The following is a 22237-nucleotide window of genomic DNA, read 5'->3' on the forward strand; positions in this document are numbered from 1 at the left end:
ACCTTAGCTTTTAAAAGGAAAAGAAATCCACCCTGAGGGGCCGCGAGGGGAACACGCTTTCAACCTCCTGCATATGAATGAAAGAATGCGACTGAATTCGTGAAGCGCCGAGATTTGCTTCTGTGTTATTTTGTCGCGAGACACTGTGTGAAGGAAATACATTTAAATCACCTGTCAACCTGCAACAAAAGCAAGCGCTGAATGACAACCGGTGGATGTTTGGTTTGTGATTACCTGACAATCAAATCCTCCCATCTTCCTCATCTCTGCGTCTGCCTCTCCCAGGGACACGGCCCTGTGGAAGCCGGGTGTGATGCTGAATCACTCTCTTTCTCTCTCTCTCTCTCTCTCTGTGTGTTTTTATTTTGGCCTTTTGTTTCCTTGCATGAGTCACTAAAGGTGAAGTTATCCACCACGCTTGGGGTATTTTTAGTGCAGGCTGCAAATCGGGCGAGATGGCAGAAAATCAACAGTCTAAAGCGTCAGGAGTAAAGGTCAGACGCTGGAGTCGGCCCCTCAAAATCAAAGAGCAAAGGCTTTATTTCAAACTTAACATTTCACTCCGACGTTCAGCTCTCACACAGGGAGAAATACACTTCAGGAGAGGCTGAGAGACAATTTATACACCAATGACAGCATCAGTAGGCCTGTATGCAGCAGGAACACACAGGCTGCACCCCAGTTCTTATGCCGCAGACTAATACAGCATGTTCTACTTTTTATGTACTTTATAATAACAGAAAATGACACGAGTTGCCCCATTGGACGTCAATCAAACTGCCACTTTAAAATGCCAGCGAGATTTATTTTTTGTTATTTTTCTCAATTGTTCCCGAAGCATTTCATTTTTTCCAGCTGTGAGCAGCTTCTCGGTTTCCTTGCTCGGTCCATCATCAGTGCACCGAGAACCAACTTGATTTAATCACCTTGTTCCTGAAGAATGGCTATTCTGTCGTTGGAGCTTTATTTAAGCTGTACGGTTGAATGTGCTGTTCAGAGACGTTTGTTGACAAAATGATTGTTTTTTTCTTTGTTAAAATGATGAGGCGCTAGAAGTAGATATATTCATTTTTAATAATAATTTTGGACATGAAACCACAGGGTCTTGTTTTAACTGTTTTTCGACACCCTCTATTGCTGACCGGGGCAAAACGGAGCCTACAGCTGCACGTGTCATGCAGGACTTCAGCTCTTAATAACCTCCAGCTGAGCGCATGGAGTTCACTCGGGGGGAAAAGTAGGAAAATCACCAACTGAAGTAGAAACTCTCAGGGGAGAAAAATGTAAATCTCAACAAGAAAATAAATCCTCCATTTATTATCACAGATTGAAGATATCTGTCGGCGGAATTTGTCCTTAAAAGTCTCAAACCACATTTTTTTCAACGTGCGTTGAAACCGAGCAAATCATTGGTTTAAAAGATGCTAAACGGGAGCGTCGACTGATTCTCTGCAGAGGGAAAACGAGCCCAGCTGTGTATCCCCGGCACGATTCCACTGGCTGCACACCTGAGGCTCATTTCCAGCAGGATTGCAACTGATGAAGATAATTAGCCATCTTTCCTTTCACACGTGTGAATCAGCGCTTTGAGTGTTTGGACGGGGTGATGAGGTTGCTGGCGGTTTGGCTTTAAGAAACAACGCCTTTCCTTTTACTTAATTCTTTACCCTCGCATTTCATCCCGGCCTCGAGTATGCAGGTAATGACGCATGCAAGCTGCTCTCACCCAGCTGACAACTGGTTCATTGAGAAAATGGGAGAATGTACCTTTAATTTGTTTCTTAGCTTCTCAGATTAATATGATTTTTAGAACAACACCTGTAAGGGCAGCACTGCAGGATGGGGCGGGGGATACAGAGACGGGTGGTGACTCTGCATGGGATGAAACGCCGTCGCTAAGGGATAAGGACCGGAGGCATCCAGGAAAGGGATGGGGGAGGAGGAGTAGAAAGAGGGATGAAGAGGGGGAGGAGGTGGTGGAGGAGCGAGAGGGGAGAAAGAGGGGAGGAGATGTGGGTATGAGTGCATGGGGAGGTGCGACGGATGCGGGAGGAGGGAAAGGTGCTGGATGATGGTGTGACGGAAGGAGAAGGAGGACGAGGAGGAAGGCGGGAGGAGGAGGGAAGCGTGGAGGGGGATGCACTGCGCGGGGAGGGCGTGGGAGAAACGAGGCCTTTTCTCTGCGTAGAGGTGTTCGAACTCTACCTCCTTCCTTCTCTCCCTGTCCTCCCTTTCCTTTCTCCTGACCCACTCCTTCTCCCACTCCGCCCGCTTCTCCTTGAGCTTCTTCCTCTCCGCCTGCCTCTCCTCCTCCTCCCTCCTCTCCCTCTCTGCGTCCCCCCGCTCCACGTGTGCGCTCACGAGTGCGACACCGGCTCCGTTTCCATCAACAACAACAACAACATCTGCACAGCGATTGCAATCAGCGACATGATCACTGTCGAGACGATCACGCTGACCACCGTCAATATCATCACAGCCGTCTCCGTGTCCCTGATCAATACCGCTGCAGCTTCTGGAATCAATTGAATCAGAGTGGTTGCTTTTGTGTCGAATGTGACGCTGCGGTTTGGTTTCACCCTCCTCACTGACCTTACTTTTGATACTTGCTTGGCTATGGTCACACTTGTGACGCGTGTCATCGGTTTTACCGTCGCTACGCTTCGAGCTCTGAGCTGCAGTTTGCGCACAAAGATCACCCGTTTGATCTTTGTGAGCGGACGGGCTTTCGCCGTGCGGCTGCCTGTTTTCACATTGACAGTGGTCAGCATGCACATCATCAGCGGTGCTACAGGTAAACAAGTCCACGGGTGTGTCCGCGGTGTCGCAGGTAGGTCCGTCACTCTTGCCGGCTGAGCCGAGTTTGTCCAGGTGATCGGGAGGACGGTCCTCGTCTTTGTCCGTCTCGCTGCGGCTCGCTTTGTGATCGTCACGAGTAGAGTCCTCGTGTTTTTCGTCCCTGTTGCACTTTTCCTCACACTGATCGTGGTTACTTGGTGTGTGAGAGTCGCTGAAAGGTTTCTCAGTCCAGCACTTCCTCTTTCCCTCGCTTACGGAGGCATTGCTGTTGTCGCCTTTACTGTCATGGCAACCGCAGTAGTTATTCGGTTTGTCAGTGGCGTTACAGCTAAATGTTCCCTCACTGTTGTTGTTCGTTTTATGACACAGACTGAGTTTTGTCCTGCAAAGAAAATGGCAGTCAGTGTTTTCCTCTGGACTGCACATGCAGCTGTCCAGAAGTGTCCCAGTCTTGTTGGCTTTGGGTTTTGTGAGGACCTCGTCTACGCCGAGGTCAGGGGTCAACCCAACACAAGCTCCCTCCTGCCTCAAAGCACAAGCGACTCTCCTCGTTTGTCTCCTTCCCCTCTTCCGTTTCTTCCTCGGTGTTTCCCCGGCCTCCAACGAGTCCGTCTTCCTCTTGTTGGCGGCTGCTGCTCCCTCCGACACCACCTGCTTTGTAATCGCATGGCCAGCGAGGGTTGTGTCGGCGCGGGCTGATCCGATTCTCGGTTGTGCTTCTGCCTGTCGTGCGGAGCAGCGTGGGGTCGAGCCCGAGGCGGCACGTCCGTGTCCTGCAGGTATTGTTTGTCTTTGACCGCCCGCTGTTCCTCTGAAGGGAGCCGGGACGAGGCTAATCGCCGGATCGCACGCTGTTTCCGCGCGCGGAGCGTGAACAAGACGAATTTGCGGCTCGCGGCAGGGAAAAGAATCGCTGCTAATCACCAGGTTACACGTGTTTTCCTGAACAGCTCTTATCTCCGTCTTCCTCGGATTCCTCTGCCCCTCATCTCTCTGCCCTTCCTGCTTCCCCGCTTGTGTATTTTTGTGCATCTCCCCCGTCTCTCCATCATTCTGAGCAGGGTCGGGCGTAATTGCGGGACAGCATGGCGTCTCTGTAACAGACCCGGGGACGGGGCTAATCACTGAGTTGCATGCTGCACCCCTACAGAGGAGCTTTCTGAGCCCCCGGCCCCACCCGGAGGCTGATTGCTGGGATTGATGCTGTCTGGCCTCCCTGTTCACCTGCAGACACAGCTGGTTACACCGATTCACAGGAAGATTACTTAATAGCTCTCCTCTCTTCTCGTCATTTCTACCTGCCCTCTCTCGCTCCGTCTGATCCCCTCTCATCCCTCTCTCTTCCCCCCTCATCCTCTTTTCTCTCCCTCCCACCAGCCGATGCGCTGCGAGATTACTTAATTGCGCCTTTTCCCTCCTCTCCTCTTTTTCGGCGCCGTCTCTCCTCAACCTCTCGTCTCCTCTCCCTTCAAACATCTGATTCTCAGAAACGCTACTTATTATCCTCCTTCCAGTGTCTTTCCTGTCTGTCTCTTCTCCTCTTTTCCTCCTCCCCCTCTTCCTCATTCCTCTCCTCACCCCTCCCCTCCTCTTCCCCCTCCTCCTCCCGCCTGGTTTCTGAAGGCCCGGCGTCGGTGCGAGGTGGCATTCTGCTGAGACGGGAAGGAATTTTAAAGCGCTTTCATCACGGCAACCGCAGCGGTCCGGAGCTGCGTCGCCGCCGCTACAATGGCCTACAAGTTCCATAGGGTTTCCTGCCTGTCCTCCTTCATCCTCTTCTTCCCTTTCATCTATCTTCACCTCCCTTCCTCCCTCCATAACTTCCTGCCTCTGTTGGCAGCCGGGTTGTTTGATCACAGACCGCTTTATTCTCTCCCTCCCTTCCTCCAGCCCTCCTTTCTTTTCCTCGCCCCCTTCCTTGGCCCTGTTATGCGCTCTGAAGTCGTACAGCAGAGGGTTGATGCTGAAGGAGATGGAGGGTGATGTCTTGGTGTAGCTGACCATCTCCGAGGGCCAGAGAAGAACCCGGCTGCCGTCTCGGCTCAGGACGCGACAAAACGGCTCTTTGGGACGATTCGGAGGCAGCAAAGTTGATTCTTTAGGCGCGTTTGACGGAGAAGAGTTTGATTCTTTGGGATGTGTTAGGATTAAGGACTCTTTGGTCTCATCCAAAACACCAGGATTTGTTTTTTCAGGCTGATTTGTAGCGGGACAAAGCAGGTCTTTTGATTCTGGAGTCGGGGTTATCTCATCGTCATGGGTGTCAGCCTCACTGTCTCTGCGTACTGATTCTTTAGACACAACTGTGCTTACACTGTCAGAAATCTGTCCCGGTGTCCCACTGTTTAAATAAAGATGAGCTCCAGTCCCACTTTCACTGCCGACTTGGGCTCCAGTCCCATTGTCATTACGTAAGGAGACAGAGCCCTCAATTCTGATCACATTGCGATTACATAAAGGAACCCGGGCTCCAGTCCCAGAGAGTCCTCCAGTTCCCCTCTCAGTAGACATATTGGCTCCAGCCTCAGAGTGCTGGATTGCAGTTTTAAGGTCCACACTGCACTGGTTTCCAGTGTCCAAGTGACCCGCACCTGCAACATCCACATCTGCAGATACTGGAGGTCTGAGCTGCCGATCCGCGACTTTCTCTCCCAGGTCTTTGACTCTTTCCTGCGCCGTCGCACCGTCTTGCTTCCCCGACGAACCGGAGCCCCGCCCGGCTTGGATGAAGACAGCGGCCGATTGGTGGAGGAGGACGCAGCTCCTTTTGGGCAGCGAGAAGGACACGGGGCGGACTCTGCTACGCTGGACGTTTGGTCCACACGCCGCTCTGTTGATGCTGATGTCGGGGGCGGTGGTTTTGTTTAAAATGGAGCCATTAGTGCCGGTGTTCGTGGCAGTTGTTGGGATGTTATCGGGAGTAATGAGGTGGCTTGAATAATTATGAGCCCATGGGATCTTGTTAAAGTGGCTGTTTTTCGTTGAAAGTGTGTTGTTGGCGGTCAGGTCATTGTAGTCCATTTGAGTCTCGTTGAGGACGCGGGGTTCAGCAGCAGGAGTCGTCGTGCTGTTGGAGTCCATCGGGTCGAACGCCCACCGCGTGTCGCCCAGGAGTCTGGTTTCCAGTGCCGGGTCGAGGGGAAGGAAGGGCTGCATCAGCGGGTTTTGAGGCTCTGTAGGTGGAGGGGAGAGCGGAAAGGATTAGAACAGCTGTCAGTGGTTACATTTACATGCAAAACATAACAGGATTATCTGCCTAACCTGACTCTAAAGAAAGGAGTAGGAAGGGATACATGTGGAAGAATAGCATTCATGATGAAGCCTTCCCATACAGTAAGCTCCTTATGCATTTATTCAGCACTCTGGCTCCTCAGCGGTACTTCTTTTGTTGCTTTAACACATCAGAATGTGATAAATGGGTGTAGGACGGACTTCAAGAAAAACATAAGCACAGAGATGAATGTGTGGCTCACTTAGAAATGGGGGGGAGGAGAGGGGATTAGATTAAGGGTTTTGTTCCAACATGTAATTTCCATTTGTTTGTACCCACTTTGGAGCACAACATGCTGTCCATACATCAGTGTGGCACATGATTCAGGCACATTATTCCTTGTATGAAGGTTTTGAGATGACTGGTAGCTTTAAAAGTAATCCACTCACACCAGAAACCTCTTTTGTTAAACATTTGAGACATTTCAGACGGGAAGCTGCCGAATGAATTATTACTCCTCCGATACTAAATGTATTTTCACATTTAGCACTCCGAGAGGGTCGACTTTAAATGCAGTTGTCGAACTTTTCCGTCGGTTCTAACTTTAAAATGAGAAAAGAAAACTTTCCTGAATATGCAACCGATGTGTTTTCTGAAAAGACAGGGTGACGATTGATTGTTTCTTCGAAGCCGCAGGAATGCTGCTGCCAAATTTGATGTTCATGCTTTCTTTATTACAAAAAAATGAATCTCGCACTCTAAAATCCACTCGAGATGGACTGCGGGGAGATGATATCGCCTCCTGAATCAGAACTAATTCTGACTGAATGACACATTTAACTGGAAAATATTGCTCCAATCTCATTCTTCATCTCATTCGTGTTGTTAATTCAACTTCATGGGCATTTTGAAGGCTGTGCTTCGTGGTGCTCTTGAATATATTTATGCTACACTGAGAGGTGTTTTCTAATAACTTCACCACCATTGATGAATGGGTAACACTGACTAGTTGTACTTGGGTGCAGTTTTCTTTTTCATAAAGTCAGTTGGAAAAGTAATTTATCACGAAATAAAGAAGGTGAACCAGTTAAAGTGGTGTGCTTTTTGAGCTCTGCAGCAGTAAATGTGAATCGTCTGAGGAAGTTAACATAGGTTGTTTTCTAAGATGTGGATAAAGTCGTAGTGACGTCACCCATTTGTTTGTGGACTGCCTCTTTTGGAAGCCGTTCGGCATCTCTGCTTTTTGCCAAGACCACCACCAGTGAACGGAAGGTACAGTATTTAAACTCCGGAGGAGTGACGTAGAGACGCCGTGTACGTCTCTGGTAGAGGCAGCAATCACCGTGTAGCCCCGCCCTAAAGCATCCCCTGCTTTACGGTCTGTTTGACTCTAAATGGACCATAATGTACTAAATGAACATCATGCTGTATTGAAGAAGACTTGCAACTAGAGATTGAGACCATAAACTCATGTTTACAATGTTTACTGAGGTAATAAATCAAGAGAGAAGTAGAGTCATTTTCTATAGACTTCTATACAACCAGAGGAGTCGCCCCCTGGTGGACACTAGAGAGAATGCAGCTTTAAGACACTTCTGCATTGGCTTCACTCTTCAGAATCAGAGGTTGTAGCCGGATCTTGAACCATTTACCGTACTTTCTGGACTATAAGCCGCTACTTTTTCCCCACGCTTTGAGACTGCGGCTTATACACCGGTGCGGCTTATAGCCCGGAAAGTACGGTACACCTTTGGTCACTCGCTGGGTAACAACAGTTTAGCTTGATTTTAGTTCATGCAAAGTAAAGGATGTCTTTATACCACCACAGCCATTAGCCTAGAGGCTAATCTGTAGCTACATCCAAAACCTTTTAACGCACAACCAGAAGTCCCCTCTTAAATTCAAAGGAATGTGTTTGTCACATCCACTCTTGTCTCATGATTGGCTGCATCTCTTTTGTGGAGCAGTTTACACTCCAGCAGAGCTAATGTTACATCATTTGGGGTTGTGTGACTCAACTAATACGATGACTTCCTTTATTCTCTAACTCTATATCCACTTAAAGGTCAGCACTGCCGAGACGGTTTGCAATTGGTCAACGGCAGGAATTTTTTGTGACAAAGTTCCCGAGTGTCCGAGCCCCTGGAGCGATGTTTCATCGTATTCATTGTTCCACTTGTTATGTTGTTCAGCACTTCGTCTCCTCAGCCGACACTTCTCATCTGTGTGCATTTTACATTTCAGGGCTGTTCATTTCCTTTCTAAAGGCTGCTGTCGATAAAGATATGTCGGCGTTGCTGCAGCAGATCACATTCTGTTTAATTCCTCAATATCAAGAGCGATGTCTCCATCACCAAAACCAAACACGTACTCATGAACTATTTAAGCAGTCGTCTACATGCCTTCTATGCCAATAAGAGTTCTTACTTGTTCCCAGTGAGGCGCCGCTATTATGGACGTCGCCCCAGTTTTGCACAAATTCCGGTCTGGTCTGGTTTGCTGGTTCGACCGCCACTGTGGTGGACCGGAACATGGGACCAGAACCTGGAGCACTGAGGAGAGGGCAGGAGGAAAGGATTAAAGGAGAGGAAAGGCTAAAAGGAAAGAAATGAAAAGATAAAGAGAGATGATAGTAAAGAGGGGATGAAAGGGGGCAAATAAGGATTTTGAGGAGAGGAATAAAGAGAAGGGAGGATGAAAGGAAATAAATGGAAAAGAGAGGAAACGATAAAGAAAAGGGGAGTAGAGGAGAGAATTGAATGTAATGAAAGTAAATGAATTAAAAGGACAAGAGGAAAGTGAAGATAAAAGGAAACAAATACAAAGGAAAGGAGGATGGAAAGGATGTTGAGGAGAGGAGGAAACGAGAGGACAAGTGATGCGGAGAGTGAGAGGATTAAAGGGTGAGTGAAGGAATAAAGTGGAAGAGGAGGATGAAAGGCAACAAATGAAAAAGAGAAGAGGAAATAAATGAGAGGAAACGATAAAAGGAAAGGGAGGTAGAGGAGGATTGCGAGTAAATTAATAAAGGGGAGAGGAAAAAATTAAAAGAAGAGCAAGGAAGAGAATGAGAAGTGAGAAAAGGATGAGTGGAAAGGAATGAAGGAGAAGAGGAGAGGGTGAACAGGAACAAATGAAAAGGGAGGAAAGGAATAAAAGGAGGAAAGGAAAAAAGGACAAGAGGAAATGAGGAATTCTGAGACAAATGATTAGGAGATTTAGAGGAAAGGAAGATGGGAGAAAAGGATAAGTGGAGAGGAGATGAGAGGACAAACGGTAACAAATGAAAAGGAGACGAAAGGAAAGAAATAAAGAGCAGAGGACAAAAGTGAAGGACGAAAGAGGGGAAAGGAAAGGAGGTGAGTAACGAATGAAAGTGGACAAACAGAGAGGTTCAAGGAGGAGGAAAGCAACAAAGAATGAGAGAAGAGGATGAACGGGAGGAGGGAAGGAAAGGATACAATAACAAGGAGAGGATGAAAGGAGGGAAGGGGAGAGAAAAGAAACCAATGAAAAGGAGAGTAGAGGTAAGGAAGTCAACAAGGAGACAGGCGAGGAGGAGAGGAAGAGCAGAGCTGAAATCCAGCTGAAAATCAATTTGGCCAGGCATCTCTCTCGCTCTCTCTCTCTGTCTCTCTCTCTCTCTCTCTCTCTGTCTCTCTCTCTCTGTCTCTCTCTCTGTCTCTCTCTCTCTCTCTCTCTCTCTCTCTCTCTCTCTCTCTCTCTCTCTCTCTCTCTCTCTCTCTTCCCCTTTGTGCCAGCAGCCGAACTGCATTGTTGCACATCTGCAGTGACAGCCGATACTCTCTCTGTGCTGGTGGGCTTTGGGACAGCGTGATTGGTCAGAAACACTAACGCTGATTATCCCCGTCAAGCCGAGATGCATTTTATTTGTTGCTGTGCCAACGCCTGTTGTAACCAGGGAGCTAGTTTGTGATCTCTTCTTCTTCTCCTCCCGTGGTTTATTACTCGTGTCAGTCAGCACATGAAGCGTTTTCAAGCACACGTCGGCCCACGTTTGGCTCGACGGTCAACAAGTACGTTAAGATTCTAACTTTCATGCGTTGGATTTAAAAGTCCCGGATGTTTTTTGATCCCGTCTGCAGGGACGTTCTTTCTATTTATTTTTTTCTTCTCCGCGTGGGCGTCTTCAGGTTGTGCCTCGCAGCTCCGACTCTCAAATTTTGCGTTCATGTGCTCCTCGTTTGTATATTTTTTTTGAGAAAAAAAACGAAATTCTCTGTTTGGTAACTCTCCAGATGAACTTTCATCACATCGTGTTTCCGGCAAGAAGCCAGCCAAAGTCTGCTGTTTCCAAACCTCTGTGTTTGTTTATCGTTTGCCTTACAGGTGTTTTAGTTGTTGTTGTTTTTTTAAGACAGAACAGCGCTCTTGAAAAAGTCCCGTGACGACACAGAGAGTTGATCTTTCAGTAGCAAGAACATACAGCTGGAAAGCAAACACAAGAGTAAAAGATCATAATGCACTGACTTAATAAAGTATGTTCTGCTCGAAAGTCAACCGGCCTTTTGACATGTCACGACAGGAAAAACACAGATATATAAACAGTCAAATTCAATATGGCCGAATTACATTTAGCTGCTTGAGATTCAGGTCCCTGGGTGCTTTTCTGCGGATGAGCTTAAGCTGCTAAATGAGAAATGCATATAGCGTCTATCTTAACCGACGTATACCGATATATTAACTTGTATTTCAACTCTGTCTTTGGTCTCAACCGACTCCTGAGTAAAATATCTGACTCTTCATGCTCCGCTATCTTAACTAGATGGTGGAAACGGGTTTAAAGAGAGTGACAATAATACACCATGGAAGTTATGGGCCATAAAACTAAACAAGAAAGAAAACAAGATGCTGAAACACTAACGACGCTGAATGTTGATATAAAAGGTTTCCTGAGATACTGAGTCTAAATCAATGAAAGGTCATTGAGGAAAGAAAGTTAACGTAGAGTTATCTGTCCTCATATGCCACATTATCCTGACTTGATGCACTTTGGTTTATTTCTTCGAGTCGGGTGGTCGTGTCGAGGTGCCCGTCACTCACCACTCTCCCGTCCTCCTCTCCTCATGCTTGCGGAGCCTCCTCAGCGCTCTCTCCTCCCTCCTCTCCTCCCGGCGTCTCCTCTGCGTCCTGCAGGCCAGCGCTCTGTAAAACTCCCTCTGCTTCAGCTCCTTGAGGCGCTGGAGGACAAGCACGCGGATATCTTATATTATCAACATGGGTGGTAGTGGGAATAGTGGTGGCAGTTTGCATTCCAACAGGAAGGACTAAGAAGTAAAATTGTCAAAAATAGGTTGATCATGCAGCATTTAGTTTGTGTGTGTGTGTGTGTGTGTGTGTGTGGGTGTGTGTGTGTGCGTGCGTGCACTAAGTCAGCCAGTGTCAGCTTTACTACAGTCCAGACCAGCTTAATTCACTTACTGAGCTCTGTCTGCAAGCCGGAGATACTGTGTGTGTGTCACATATAATAATAATAATAATAATATACCGGTGGGTTCATATCACAGATGACAACAGACAGCGAGGCGAGCAGAGAAACCGACAAATAGATAAACAGACCGAAAAAGACAGAGATAAAACACAGACACATGAAGCTTTTTCTTTTAGTTTTTCTAAAGCGTGCAGTGTAGCTTCAGCATTTCTTAGAAGGCGTACATACAGTGTGAGGGGCGGACGGGGAAATGACGAGAAAACTTTACTGACAGACTGGAATCCAACGCAGAAACAAGAGAATCTTAAAAACCCTAAACTATCTGATTCAACACCAGCAGTGGAAAGTTTAGCAGGTAATTGCTTTTTGCTAAACTAACACTGATATGATTACTGAGTTACTTACTACCTGAGTACTAATACCACATAAATACCTCACTTTGAACAGTATAAGCATGGTTTTCTACAAAATGTGTTTTTCATCAAACAGAAAAAGACTAACTTTGATGTTCAATTCAAATAAAAAATGTAAAATCTTGTAATCATACAAGAACAATGATCTAAAATTGACATTTTGTTTTCTACTTGAATAAGTGAAAACAAGTAAACAAGACAATTTATCTAACTTTCTCTACTTTAAAGTTTCAGTACTTGATTGAGCCAAAAAGGAATGAATTTCCAAGTGTCAAGTGAGAAGTTTAAGATTAATATATCATTGTGTGCTGAACTTAGTAATTAACTATGATTGATTGTGCAAAACAATGTGGAAGGTAGTGTTGAGTCGGGTCTAATTGCCGATCATTATACAGCTGAAAATACAGGTTTTCACCACATTTGACAAAATGGAATGGAATCAGGGAAAATGTATTTTTATTTTCGGTCTGATGATTTGTCAGAACTACAAAGCAGTTTTTAATAATCTTCGTGGAAGTGGGCGCACATGACCGAGCCTCATCTACACTCCCACAGTCAGCCGAAAATAGATGACGAAACACCTTTAACGATCTATCTGTGTCATTAGCATATTGATACCTGCTTCACCGCTCATCAGACCCATCGATGGAAAGAACCAACGGTCGTCATTACGCGCAACCATTACGTACGACTGTCTAGTCACAGCACCGATTCCACTCATTTATCACATTCATGTGGCATGCAGTTAACACATCACTCATAGTTTAGTTTTAGTGAAAACTCAACTCCCGGCTTTTACTTTACTGCTGTTCTTCACCGCTGTTTTGGAGAAAGGAAATATTGAGAGAGACACACAAACCAGCTTTAAAGTGATGTATTTTCTTTTTGTAACTCATGTTGTGGGTTGGATCTAATTCATGTCGTTCGTGTGCATTTTCGAAAAAGTAACTGATGAATATTTGGACTTTAAAGTGTGATAATGTGATTTGGTGTGGTCTAAATAAGGACATTAGTTTGGTTGCACGCTTCAGTAACTTGCAAAATTGTACAAAAAAACCCAAACATGAATGAGATATTCAAATATCATAACGTGTGTTATGATATTTTTGCCATGTCGTCGGCTCTTGCATAGAACAGTCATTTTAGTTTAAGGACGGTGAGACTTGAATTTAAAATGAACGACGTCTTCCTTCACAGTTCATCATAAGTGGATATAAACGGTCTTCTTTAGCCTCAGAGTCCTTGTTTCAGATTCAGGGTGAACTTGAACGCTGAACTAACACACCAATGTGTCACTTTCCCGCTGCAGATCTCACTGTTTAAATGAAGTATTAAATTTGAAAAGCACACAGCCTCTTTAAGCTAAAATAATGTAGGATAATCCAGCTGTTTCTTTTTCTCAGTCTCCAGCAGCACATGAAGTGCCTGTGACGTAGCCTCTCTGCAAACCACTTCATTTCCAAAAGAAGACCGTGACCGAACGTGGACCGCAAGACGGGCCGCTTAGCTGTGTGTGTGTGTGTGTGTGTGTGTGTGTGTGTGTGCGCGCGCGCTGGAGAATATTACTGCTAGAAAATCCATTTCCTGCAAGTGTTGCAGTCTCGAACAATATGCCCTAAATGCTCTGCATCCTCAAGTAAACCTAATAACTCTGACACGCAGCTAACTGTGAAAAATCCTATGCCTCTTTCATCGCTCGCGAGTGAACAAATGGTAATTGCAGCAAATACATTCCTCCCAGCACCTATAATTTTGTAAACTCCCAAACAGCTGCAAGTTCTCCACATCCCACCATGGAGGAAAGAAAAACTGTGTTCACATCGCACTGAAAACATACAAATGACGAGAGAAGAAATATCACAATCATTATTGATAACATGTGTGTTATAATGTAATCAGCCAACATGTACTATTGATTTTAACCCAGAAGGATGCCCGAGATAACAATCATTCATATTTCTTCTATTGATTTTTTTTTTTCCGGAGGAGACTAAAAGATTGACTTATTCTAGGACTCAATTAAAGCTACACGTTCTGGAAAGAGTTCCCTCAAGCTCAAAGACAGACATGTTCATAATGATCTTTGGTAGCACTTAAACGTTACAGCTCAGTAATAACACTGTAATAGTGCTGTAATAGTTTGACAAGAGGTTATAATTACTATGTAACTACCAAAGTAATAACAAGGTTATAGCTTGGTGTTAACAATGGGTGTATCATGTTAGACTGAAGTGTATTTAACAGGGTGACAAGGGGCCCAGAACAACACATTTTAAGATTGCAATGATGAAAAACGATTTAGTAATAGTATGGTAACATTTTGGGGACACCATGGTAGCCTGCTAACAATATAATAGTTGTATTAGTTCGATATTTGGGGCAATAAATGGTAAATACAGTATGGTGACGGTAATGAAGTCATCACCTGATAGTATTGAGGTAATCTAGGTTGACGTTTTCACAATATTAAAGGCTACTATCAGCGTAATAACTTCCAAAATCACATAAATTCTTGGAATTCAAAATTGGTAATTACCATGTTATAATGCTGAAATTCATCCCCAACATTCTGCTCTACTTCAAGGTACTTCTGTACAAACGATTTGTTTAATGCTGAGACTTGTTCCCTGGAAACACTTGTTTATGTGTAATAACCATGAATCGACTACCTATTACCTTCTAATGTATATTTTTACCTCTTTATCATCAAACTATTGCCCAATTTGACCATGTTATTACCGTGCTAGTAACGTGCTTCCAGACCTTTTTATTTTTACAAGATATTGAGCGAGACATTCATAAAACATAGATTGTTTCTATAAACCTGTTATTTATGATTTTAAAAAGTGATAAATCAAGATATAATTGTAACAATATACCTAAAGATGTAGAAGGGATAGTTAGTTACCATGTTATATAACTATGTGTCTTACTTGTATTTGATAGATAATCATAGCTTAAGTTTTGGGGGATGTCAACAGGAAGTGTAATGGTGACATGGATTCAGTTTGTTGGCTTTGGGCTACAACTTGATCACTGTTTCTTTGATTAATATTTGTTTACATTTTGGCAACATTTAAAGCTTGCTGTATTAGTTCCGCGGTTATAAGGAGCGTCTTCATTTTCTGAGAGGATTTATCGACATTAAGGAAATCAAGTCGCACTGCAACTAAAAGCTTTACGCGACATAAAATCAATCGGTAGAAAGTTTGCAGCCAAACCGGTCATAAGAGCCGATACTGTTCCGTGTTTGCGTGATTTCGTCGACCGCAGTGTGTGTGTAACAGAAACCGGAGCAGAGTGCTCGTGGAGGCTCAGGGATGTAATGAATCCGTGATCTTGGTCGGGAGGGTTTAAGGTGCCGCGTGGGGGGATGAACCAGACCTCTGGGTGCCTTAAGGCGGCGTGACTCACCTGCTTGTGGTGGTGGTCGTGGGAGTTGATGTGGTTGTCGTACTGTTGGTGTCTCACGTACTGCTTATCGCAAAGCTCGCAGTAGAAGCTGGAGTCCCCTTCCTCCTACACACAGAGAGAGAGAGAAGAAGAAAAGAATAGAAAGGAAGACGTTAAATAGGAAATCTCACTCCGTGTATTGAGCGCCTTTGTGGTGATCTTGAGAATCATTGTACCATTAACAAGATGTATGGCGTCATCATTTTCAACCTGAATTTTTTTTAAAGAAGCAGATTTGTTTTATCCAAGATCTTATGTCCTTAAGCAGGCAGAGGTTTTTGTTTTCTGCTTCTAAAAGGTAAGAAATCAATGATTAAGTATAAAATAACTAACAAAGAGGTGGAACTACAGAGAAGTTGCTTTGCCAATCATCCACTTTTCTCTTATTTAACTTAAACCATTTAGCTCCGAGGATTCACGGTGCAACTCTTCTGCTGACTGTTCGCGTAAACACTGCCCTCCATATTTTACCCCTAAAATCAATGAACAATCATGATAAATATTCGTGATGTCAATATTGATCCGAATAACAGTGATTGTCATTTTTCAATGGTGCAGCCTCACACAGAGAGGAAACACTAGAACACAGTGGATGTGCGTGACATGAACCAGGCTTGCTTTGTTTTATTTTAACCTGGCAACAAATCCTGATACAAAGGTTTGTATATCTTACGAAAAGTTACTCTGATAGACTGTATATAAGTCATTGTGACGTCACTCATAGGTTTACATCACTGCTGTTTTGAAGACTCGAGTTTGGCCATTTGTCCGTCGCCATCTTGGCTTTTTTTGCAACCAGAGAACAGAAGTGACCATATTTGGACGGAGGAGTGACGTAGAGACGCCGTATATGGCATAATTAGCGACCTGTCAATCACAGTAAGCCCCGCCCTAAAGCATCCCCTGCTTTACGGTCTATTTGACTCTAAATGGACCATAATGTACTAAATGAACATCATGCTGTATTGAAGAAGACTTGAAACTAGAGATTGAGACCATAAACTCATGTTTACAATGTTTACTGAGGTAATAAATCAAGAGAGAAGTAGAGTAATTTTCTCATAGACTTCTATACAACCAGAGGAGTCGCCCCTGCTGGTGAGTAGAGAGAATGCACGTTTTAAGACCCGGAGGATGTCGCCTGGTTAGTCCTCATTTTTTACGAAAGCCAGCAACACGTGTCAATTTCTGCTCGTTGCACACGGCCTTTTCAAAATAAATTGCCACCTTCACAGGAAACAACTTAGTTAGGTTTTGACAACAAAACTACTTTGTTAGGTTACATGACGAATAAATCATAATTCGTGAACGTGAACGTGAACGTGAAAGTTCTCCTCGTGTGAAACGTGGAGAACGAACAGCGGTCTCCTGGCTGAAAGATCTCCGTTGGCTGGACCCATCCAACTCCTCTTCCTCACACCCTGTGTGTGTTTGAGGTCTTTGTACTTCCTTGTTCATGATAACGTGGCTAACGTACAAAATAAATTCGTGGGAAATCTACGAATTACGGCACATTTCTCACAGGTATTACTGCGAACGGTGGCTGAGAGCAGCCTGTACTATCAATTAAACCAACACTGAATGAGATGCTAACGCTAGCAGCGGATCAATAATCTGTTTGATCCATTCATCACTTCCTTTGCTCTTGTGTAAATTCGAACCATGACTTCAGACTCTTTTAAGTTGGTCGTAAAAGCGAAATGAAAACAGAAGTGTGTGTGTGTGTGTGTTTGTGTGGGTGTGTATATAATACCATAGTGTATATGTGGGAGTGGTGAGTTACAGTCAGAGCCGGTATCGGTTGTAAAATGTATTTATGGGGAATACATATTCATCATTCTCAAGCTTTTAATTTGTTACCTGTCATATGGAGTGTGTGTTCCCATAGAGCTTGTCATATGGAGTGTGTGTGTTCCCATAGAGCTTGTCATATGGAGTGATGCTGTCTCTATTGCTTCCGATGGCTAATGGGCCCTTCAATCACAACTATTGATCAGCAATCTGAGTGTCTGAGGGAACACACACACACATCGATACACATACAAACAAACACACACATTTCTACGTACCCACATACATCCATAGCTTTTAATACATGTATTACAGCAGTGTATCTTAAACCCACACGGACATTCACAGATGAAGTAATGCAGGACTTCACTTCTACACTCACACACACACACACACACACGCACACACTCATGCACACACACACCATTCCCATTAATGGAAGATTGATTTATCTTTAAAAGTAGGGAACATTCAATCTGTGACACGACCGTGTGTGTGTGTGTGTGTGTGTGTGTGCGTCCAGCTTGCATAAATTGGAAATTTTCAACTTTCTTGGCTCTAAAAAATAAAAGTCACATTTCGAGAAGCTCCATTAGAAGAGAGACGGAGGGACAGAGAGAATGAAAGACATTAAAAACGAGCGAGTCAGACTGAGAACGTGACGGAGGACTGATGGAGACGAACACAACGACAGTGACAAAAGCGCAGGGGAAGCGCAGACGACCTCGTTCAATCCCTCGCTGTACCAGAACAGCCGCCATCCCCGGCCATTACCGCAGGGATCTCCTGCTTCAGTCAGCATTAGCTCGCCAGACAAGCGATTACTGCAGCTACCGTAATTCCATTAAGTAACGAATTTATGTTCCATTATTCTGTTACGGAACGAAACATTACGTTTGCATTATTTAATCAAAGACGGCATTGGTTTGCATTATGTCATTAAAGATGTCGTTGGGTTGCATTAGCCCTGCTGAAGATGGGTTTTGATGTCGATTAAACATGACGTGCTGGATAGCTTGGAAATCGCTGCTCAGTAAAGTCAAATTAAACACACAGTTTAGAAGCTTTTTGGTGCACTCCATGGCAACAAAAATAGACGATGTGTCGTCTCGCTGCCATGTGAAAATATTCATTCATTGTTTTTTTTACTTAAACTGAGGGAGAGTTTTGGGAAAAATAGTTTGGGAAATAGCCTGACCCATAGTGAGAATGAATTTTTCATAAACCCCACAGGAGAAAACGCTGGTTGTGAGGCGGAAAACAAAGCTCCCTGAAGCCAGACGGCGTCTTGTAAGCTCAGTTTATTCTAGAAAAAACAGCTGCTGAGAAGCAACTGAGTCGGATCAGCTACGTGTTGAAAAACTTAAAACACGGACACGTTTTAGAAAATGTGTTTCGTCTTCACGTCAATGTCCTGAAACTTTGGGAACAACCATTTAAACTACTGACATTAAAAACCTGTGAAACTAACATGACAGTACGTTAGCACATCGGTAATAGCGTTAGCACGTCTATGCTACGCTAAACAACATTTTTACACATTTTTGATGATTGTAACAGTGAATAAAGAGCACTTTCACACTGTGCTCTGTAGCTTCTATCTTTATCTTTTTAAACTTTTTTCACTGCTGAATCAGTTTGACATCCTGGATTCATCCCTCAAACGTCATTTCAGTTGTTATTTTTCGGCTCGTCAGTCGTCTGTGAAGCACTGTGAACTGCACTAACCTGTATGAAAGGCGCTATACAAATACGGTTTGATTGATCGAAGAAAAGAACAACTTGTTTTAACCAACTTCGCATGACATTTGCTCTTTTTTAGCTTATTAAGAGTACAATGAAAGAAGTAAAAAAAATAGATAGTAAGCTGGTAAAACTCCAGCAACTAACGAAGTAAGCTATAGGTTGAAAGAGTTGTGGGACACTTGCATATCATTTAAACCTCAATAAATGACAATAGTACTCACTCTTGTAATTTAACAAGTTTTGATTTCTAAGGGGCAGAAAAAAACTTTGTCACAGAACCTGATTCCTGACATTTCATCACCCAATGAAGTTTCTGTCCGCTTCATCGAAGTTCAATCCTCTCTCTCCTTTGAGCTCCGGTTTAATCTGCACCAGAAACATTGTCTCTTTAAGCGGGTAGATGTTCCTCTCTTTTTTCCTCACCAGCCACTTGTGTACTTCTGGTCTCTCTGGCGTTTTTGATGCAGGCAGTCAGCGAACACTCGGCCTGTCTGATTTAGTTTGCTGCTGCAGCTACGAGAGGCTAACATGAGCTGTTGCGTCTTGTCGATTAACACACCATCATCTGAACCGGGTGTCTCATTCTGACTTTTACTTGAGACTTGAGAAATAAAACGGAATATTTAAAAAAAGCATCAACGTATGTACACGTTAGGATGTCTCGCTCAGCATCTTCAAATGTTTTACTTTTGCTGAAGCAAAGCTGTCGACTGTAACTAATTTTGATTTTGGATGTCTTATAAAAGGCTTGATATGTCTGAAGTGTGAAGACTTGTGGAGTGAAGCTCCTCTGCGGCTTTTTTTTTGTTCTCCAGCCTCTCACGCTCGCCGAGCAGCTCCTGTAAATTACTTTCTTACTGACAGATCTCTTTCTCTCCGTCTCCCTGAGGGTTATGTTCTTTCTCCAAGCTTGTACTTTCTTAACACGAATGACTAACCGCAGCCAGCATGTAGATAGACCGTTTTATTCTATCAAGTTTTGGGGGTCAAGTTGGGTCATTGCTAATCTTTTACAAAAGAGAAAAAATGGACGCGGCCTTCACGTTGATCACTTGGTGTCCCTGTTTGGCAGATTCATCCTCGTGTTGCTTTAGAAAACCAATGACGAGGTCACAACCTTTTCTGAAGCCTGCTGTGATAACCGTGGACGAGTGGAACTGTACATATGTCTGATCGTGGTGCTTTTGTAATCTGCTGAAGGCATATAAACGTCTTTATATTTATTTATACCAGCCAGGGGATCATGCGATCATTTGAGTGTGCATCTCTGTGTCTGTCCTCGGCTAATCCCGCACTCTGCTGCAGCAGCACACTGCATTATATTTTGGGTTGCATGCTCAAGGACCTCTACTGGTTGCACTGACTCACCCACAAACTCTTTTTATTTCCTGTATTTTACTGACTTCATTGACCGCCTGCTCACTCACGACTCTTAACCGGCCCCAAGCAGTGGTACCCCAGCTGAGTGCATCCCGACCCTCCATCAGCTACTCTTTGAGACACGTTTGCTTGTGTGTTTGGCTAACCGCTAGCTGAGCTACCAGCACACTCGCTGCTGTGCTTCGCCGCAACTCAGCAGCTGCTAATTGCTTATTTTAGGTACAAAACGTTTTTTTACTGCGCAAGAATGTCATATTTTCCACCGACAACCAACATAGGACTATAAGGAGCTATTGTTCTGGAGCCTTCTTTTTCCTTCTGTATATTACATTCTGTGTGTTTTATTGTTTCGTTTCATTGCCTTTATTATTGCTTTTTTTAAATCATAAATCCTGTCTGAACAAAAAACTTCTGGGACAATAAAGGTTTAAATTAAAAGGGAAATGAAGTGAAAAGAAATGAAATGAGTGGGTGTTTGTGTGCACATACACATGCAGTGTGTGTATATGTATATATATATATATGTGTATATATATATATATATATATATATATATATATATATATATATATATATATATATATATATATATATACACACTGAGTGTGTGTTTTGGCCAACATGCTCAATGCAATCAGAATAAATGCTTTCTTCTAATTGAAAGGTAAAGAAAAAAAGTGATTGGCCTTCCCACCGCCGCCATTTTACCAAATGCACCACTCAACTCTGATTGAAGGGACTATTGTCTTATATTATATTGTATTGTATTATATTATATCCGTGGACTGTTCTGGTCGTCTAGAGCGAAAGAAGAGTTTAAGCTGTTGTGAAGACATTCAGATTTCCACATTATAGCAGACTTTACAGCAAACCTACTGCTCTATAGTTTAATTTGGACTCAAACCTGTCTTTGGCCAAAGCAGATGTAAAACTTCTTCAGTTTGAAGGCAAAGAACAAGTTTCAATTAATGTTCTCTGTGGGTTTAAATAATGAGTACTTCGTGAGGTCTGTTAGTTTTCGCAAATGCATTCTCTCTTGTTCAGTTAGATGTAGGTCGAGAACAGAGTGACCCTTTTTCCTCTCAGACTTAAACGTTCATTACATCAGATTTGAGATTCTTTAGAAATACATAATACACTTATAATAGCAAAAAGTCACTGCAAAAAGGGCAGAGCTGTTCAGAATTTCAACCTCATCGGTCAATCATGCTCATAATGTTCTGTTCATCATTACAGGTAAGTGAGCTTATTTAAAGAAGCTGATGAGGAAGGAGCTACACAGAGCGTTTGGCTGCTTTTCTAGTCTTTGCCTCCAGGGAGTCGCACTCCAGGCTCACTCAGCTTCTGGAGTTGCTGCATTACAGTTAGCCAAAAGAACTTTCTAGTTTGTACGCGGCGCAGGGGACCTCCTGGATCACTTCACATTTCATAAAATGTTGTCAGAGTCTGAGCATGCTGGCGGAGCCCTAGTTGTGCGTCGAGGGACTGCAACAACGAGAGGCAGAGGCTCGGGCAGCAGCAGCTCGAGCCGGGACTATAAAGGCTGAGCGCCTTGAGCCGCCCGGATGTATCTCTGCTGCAGCTGCCCACTGATGTTTTTCTCTGGACTTTCTTTCGTTGTTGATGAATTCTTCTGCTGACGCCAGCACTGAAGGAGTGTGTGTGACATTAGGTGCCTTCAAATGTTCTCAAAGCAAACCATAAGAAACAAGCAATATAGATAGAAGCTAGAGAGCTTTTATCAGCATCAAATAACGAACGCATCAACTACCCAGTGAGCGTGGTTTACAGGACCTCAAGGTGAAAACTGGATCAAATTTGGTTTCAGAGTTTTTTGATGTCTCGGTTGCATACATCTCCAGAAGAGTGACGAAGTGTGCGCACATCCAGGCAAAGATACTTCACTGAAAAATACTTCACTGCAGGGCACTGAGGGAAGATCTTACAGATTGAAAGGTTGCCTGAAAAAGAGAAAAAGTTACATGAATCCAC

General features: G+C 44.0%; 1 protein-coding gene across 1 annotated transcript in view; it reads right to left on the minus strand.

Moving 5' to 3' along the window:
• Nucleotides 1-839: 839 nt before the first annotated feature.
• Nucleotides 840-22237, minus strand: part of LOC306785658 (uncharacterized protein) — a gene marked incomplete at its 5' end in the record, with an annotated part of 54790 nt that continues 33392 nt past the window's right edge. The window contains 5 exons of the mRNA XM_079280115.1: nt 840-4080; nt 4174-5972; nt 8438-8562; nt 11075-11211; nt 15290-15394. Of these exons, the coding sequence (XP_079136241.1) occupies nt 1807-4080; nt 4174-5972; nt 8438-8562; nt 11075-11211; nt 15290-15394 (4440 nt within the window). The 3' untranslated portion in view covers nt 840-1806. The remainder of the gene's footprint in view (nt 4081-4173; nt 5973-8437; nt 8563-11074; nt 11212-15289; nt 15395-22237) is intronic.

The sequence above is a fragment of the Melanostigma gelatinosum genome (genome assembly GCF_949748355.1).
Source record: "Melanostigma gelatinosum genome assembly, chromosome: 12".
NCBI classification, from domain to species: Eukaryota; Metazoa; Chordata; class Actinopteri; order Perciformes; family Zoarcidae; genus Melanostigma; species Melanostigma gelatinosum.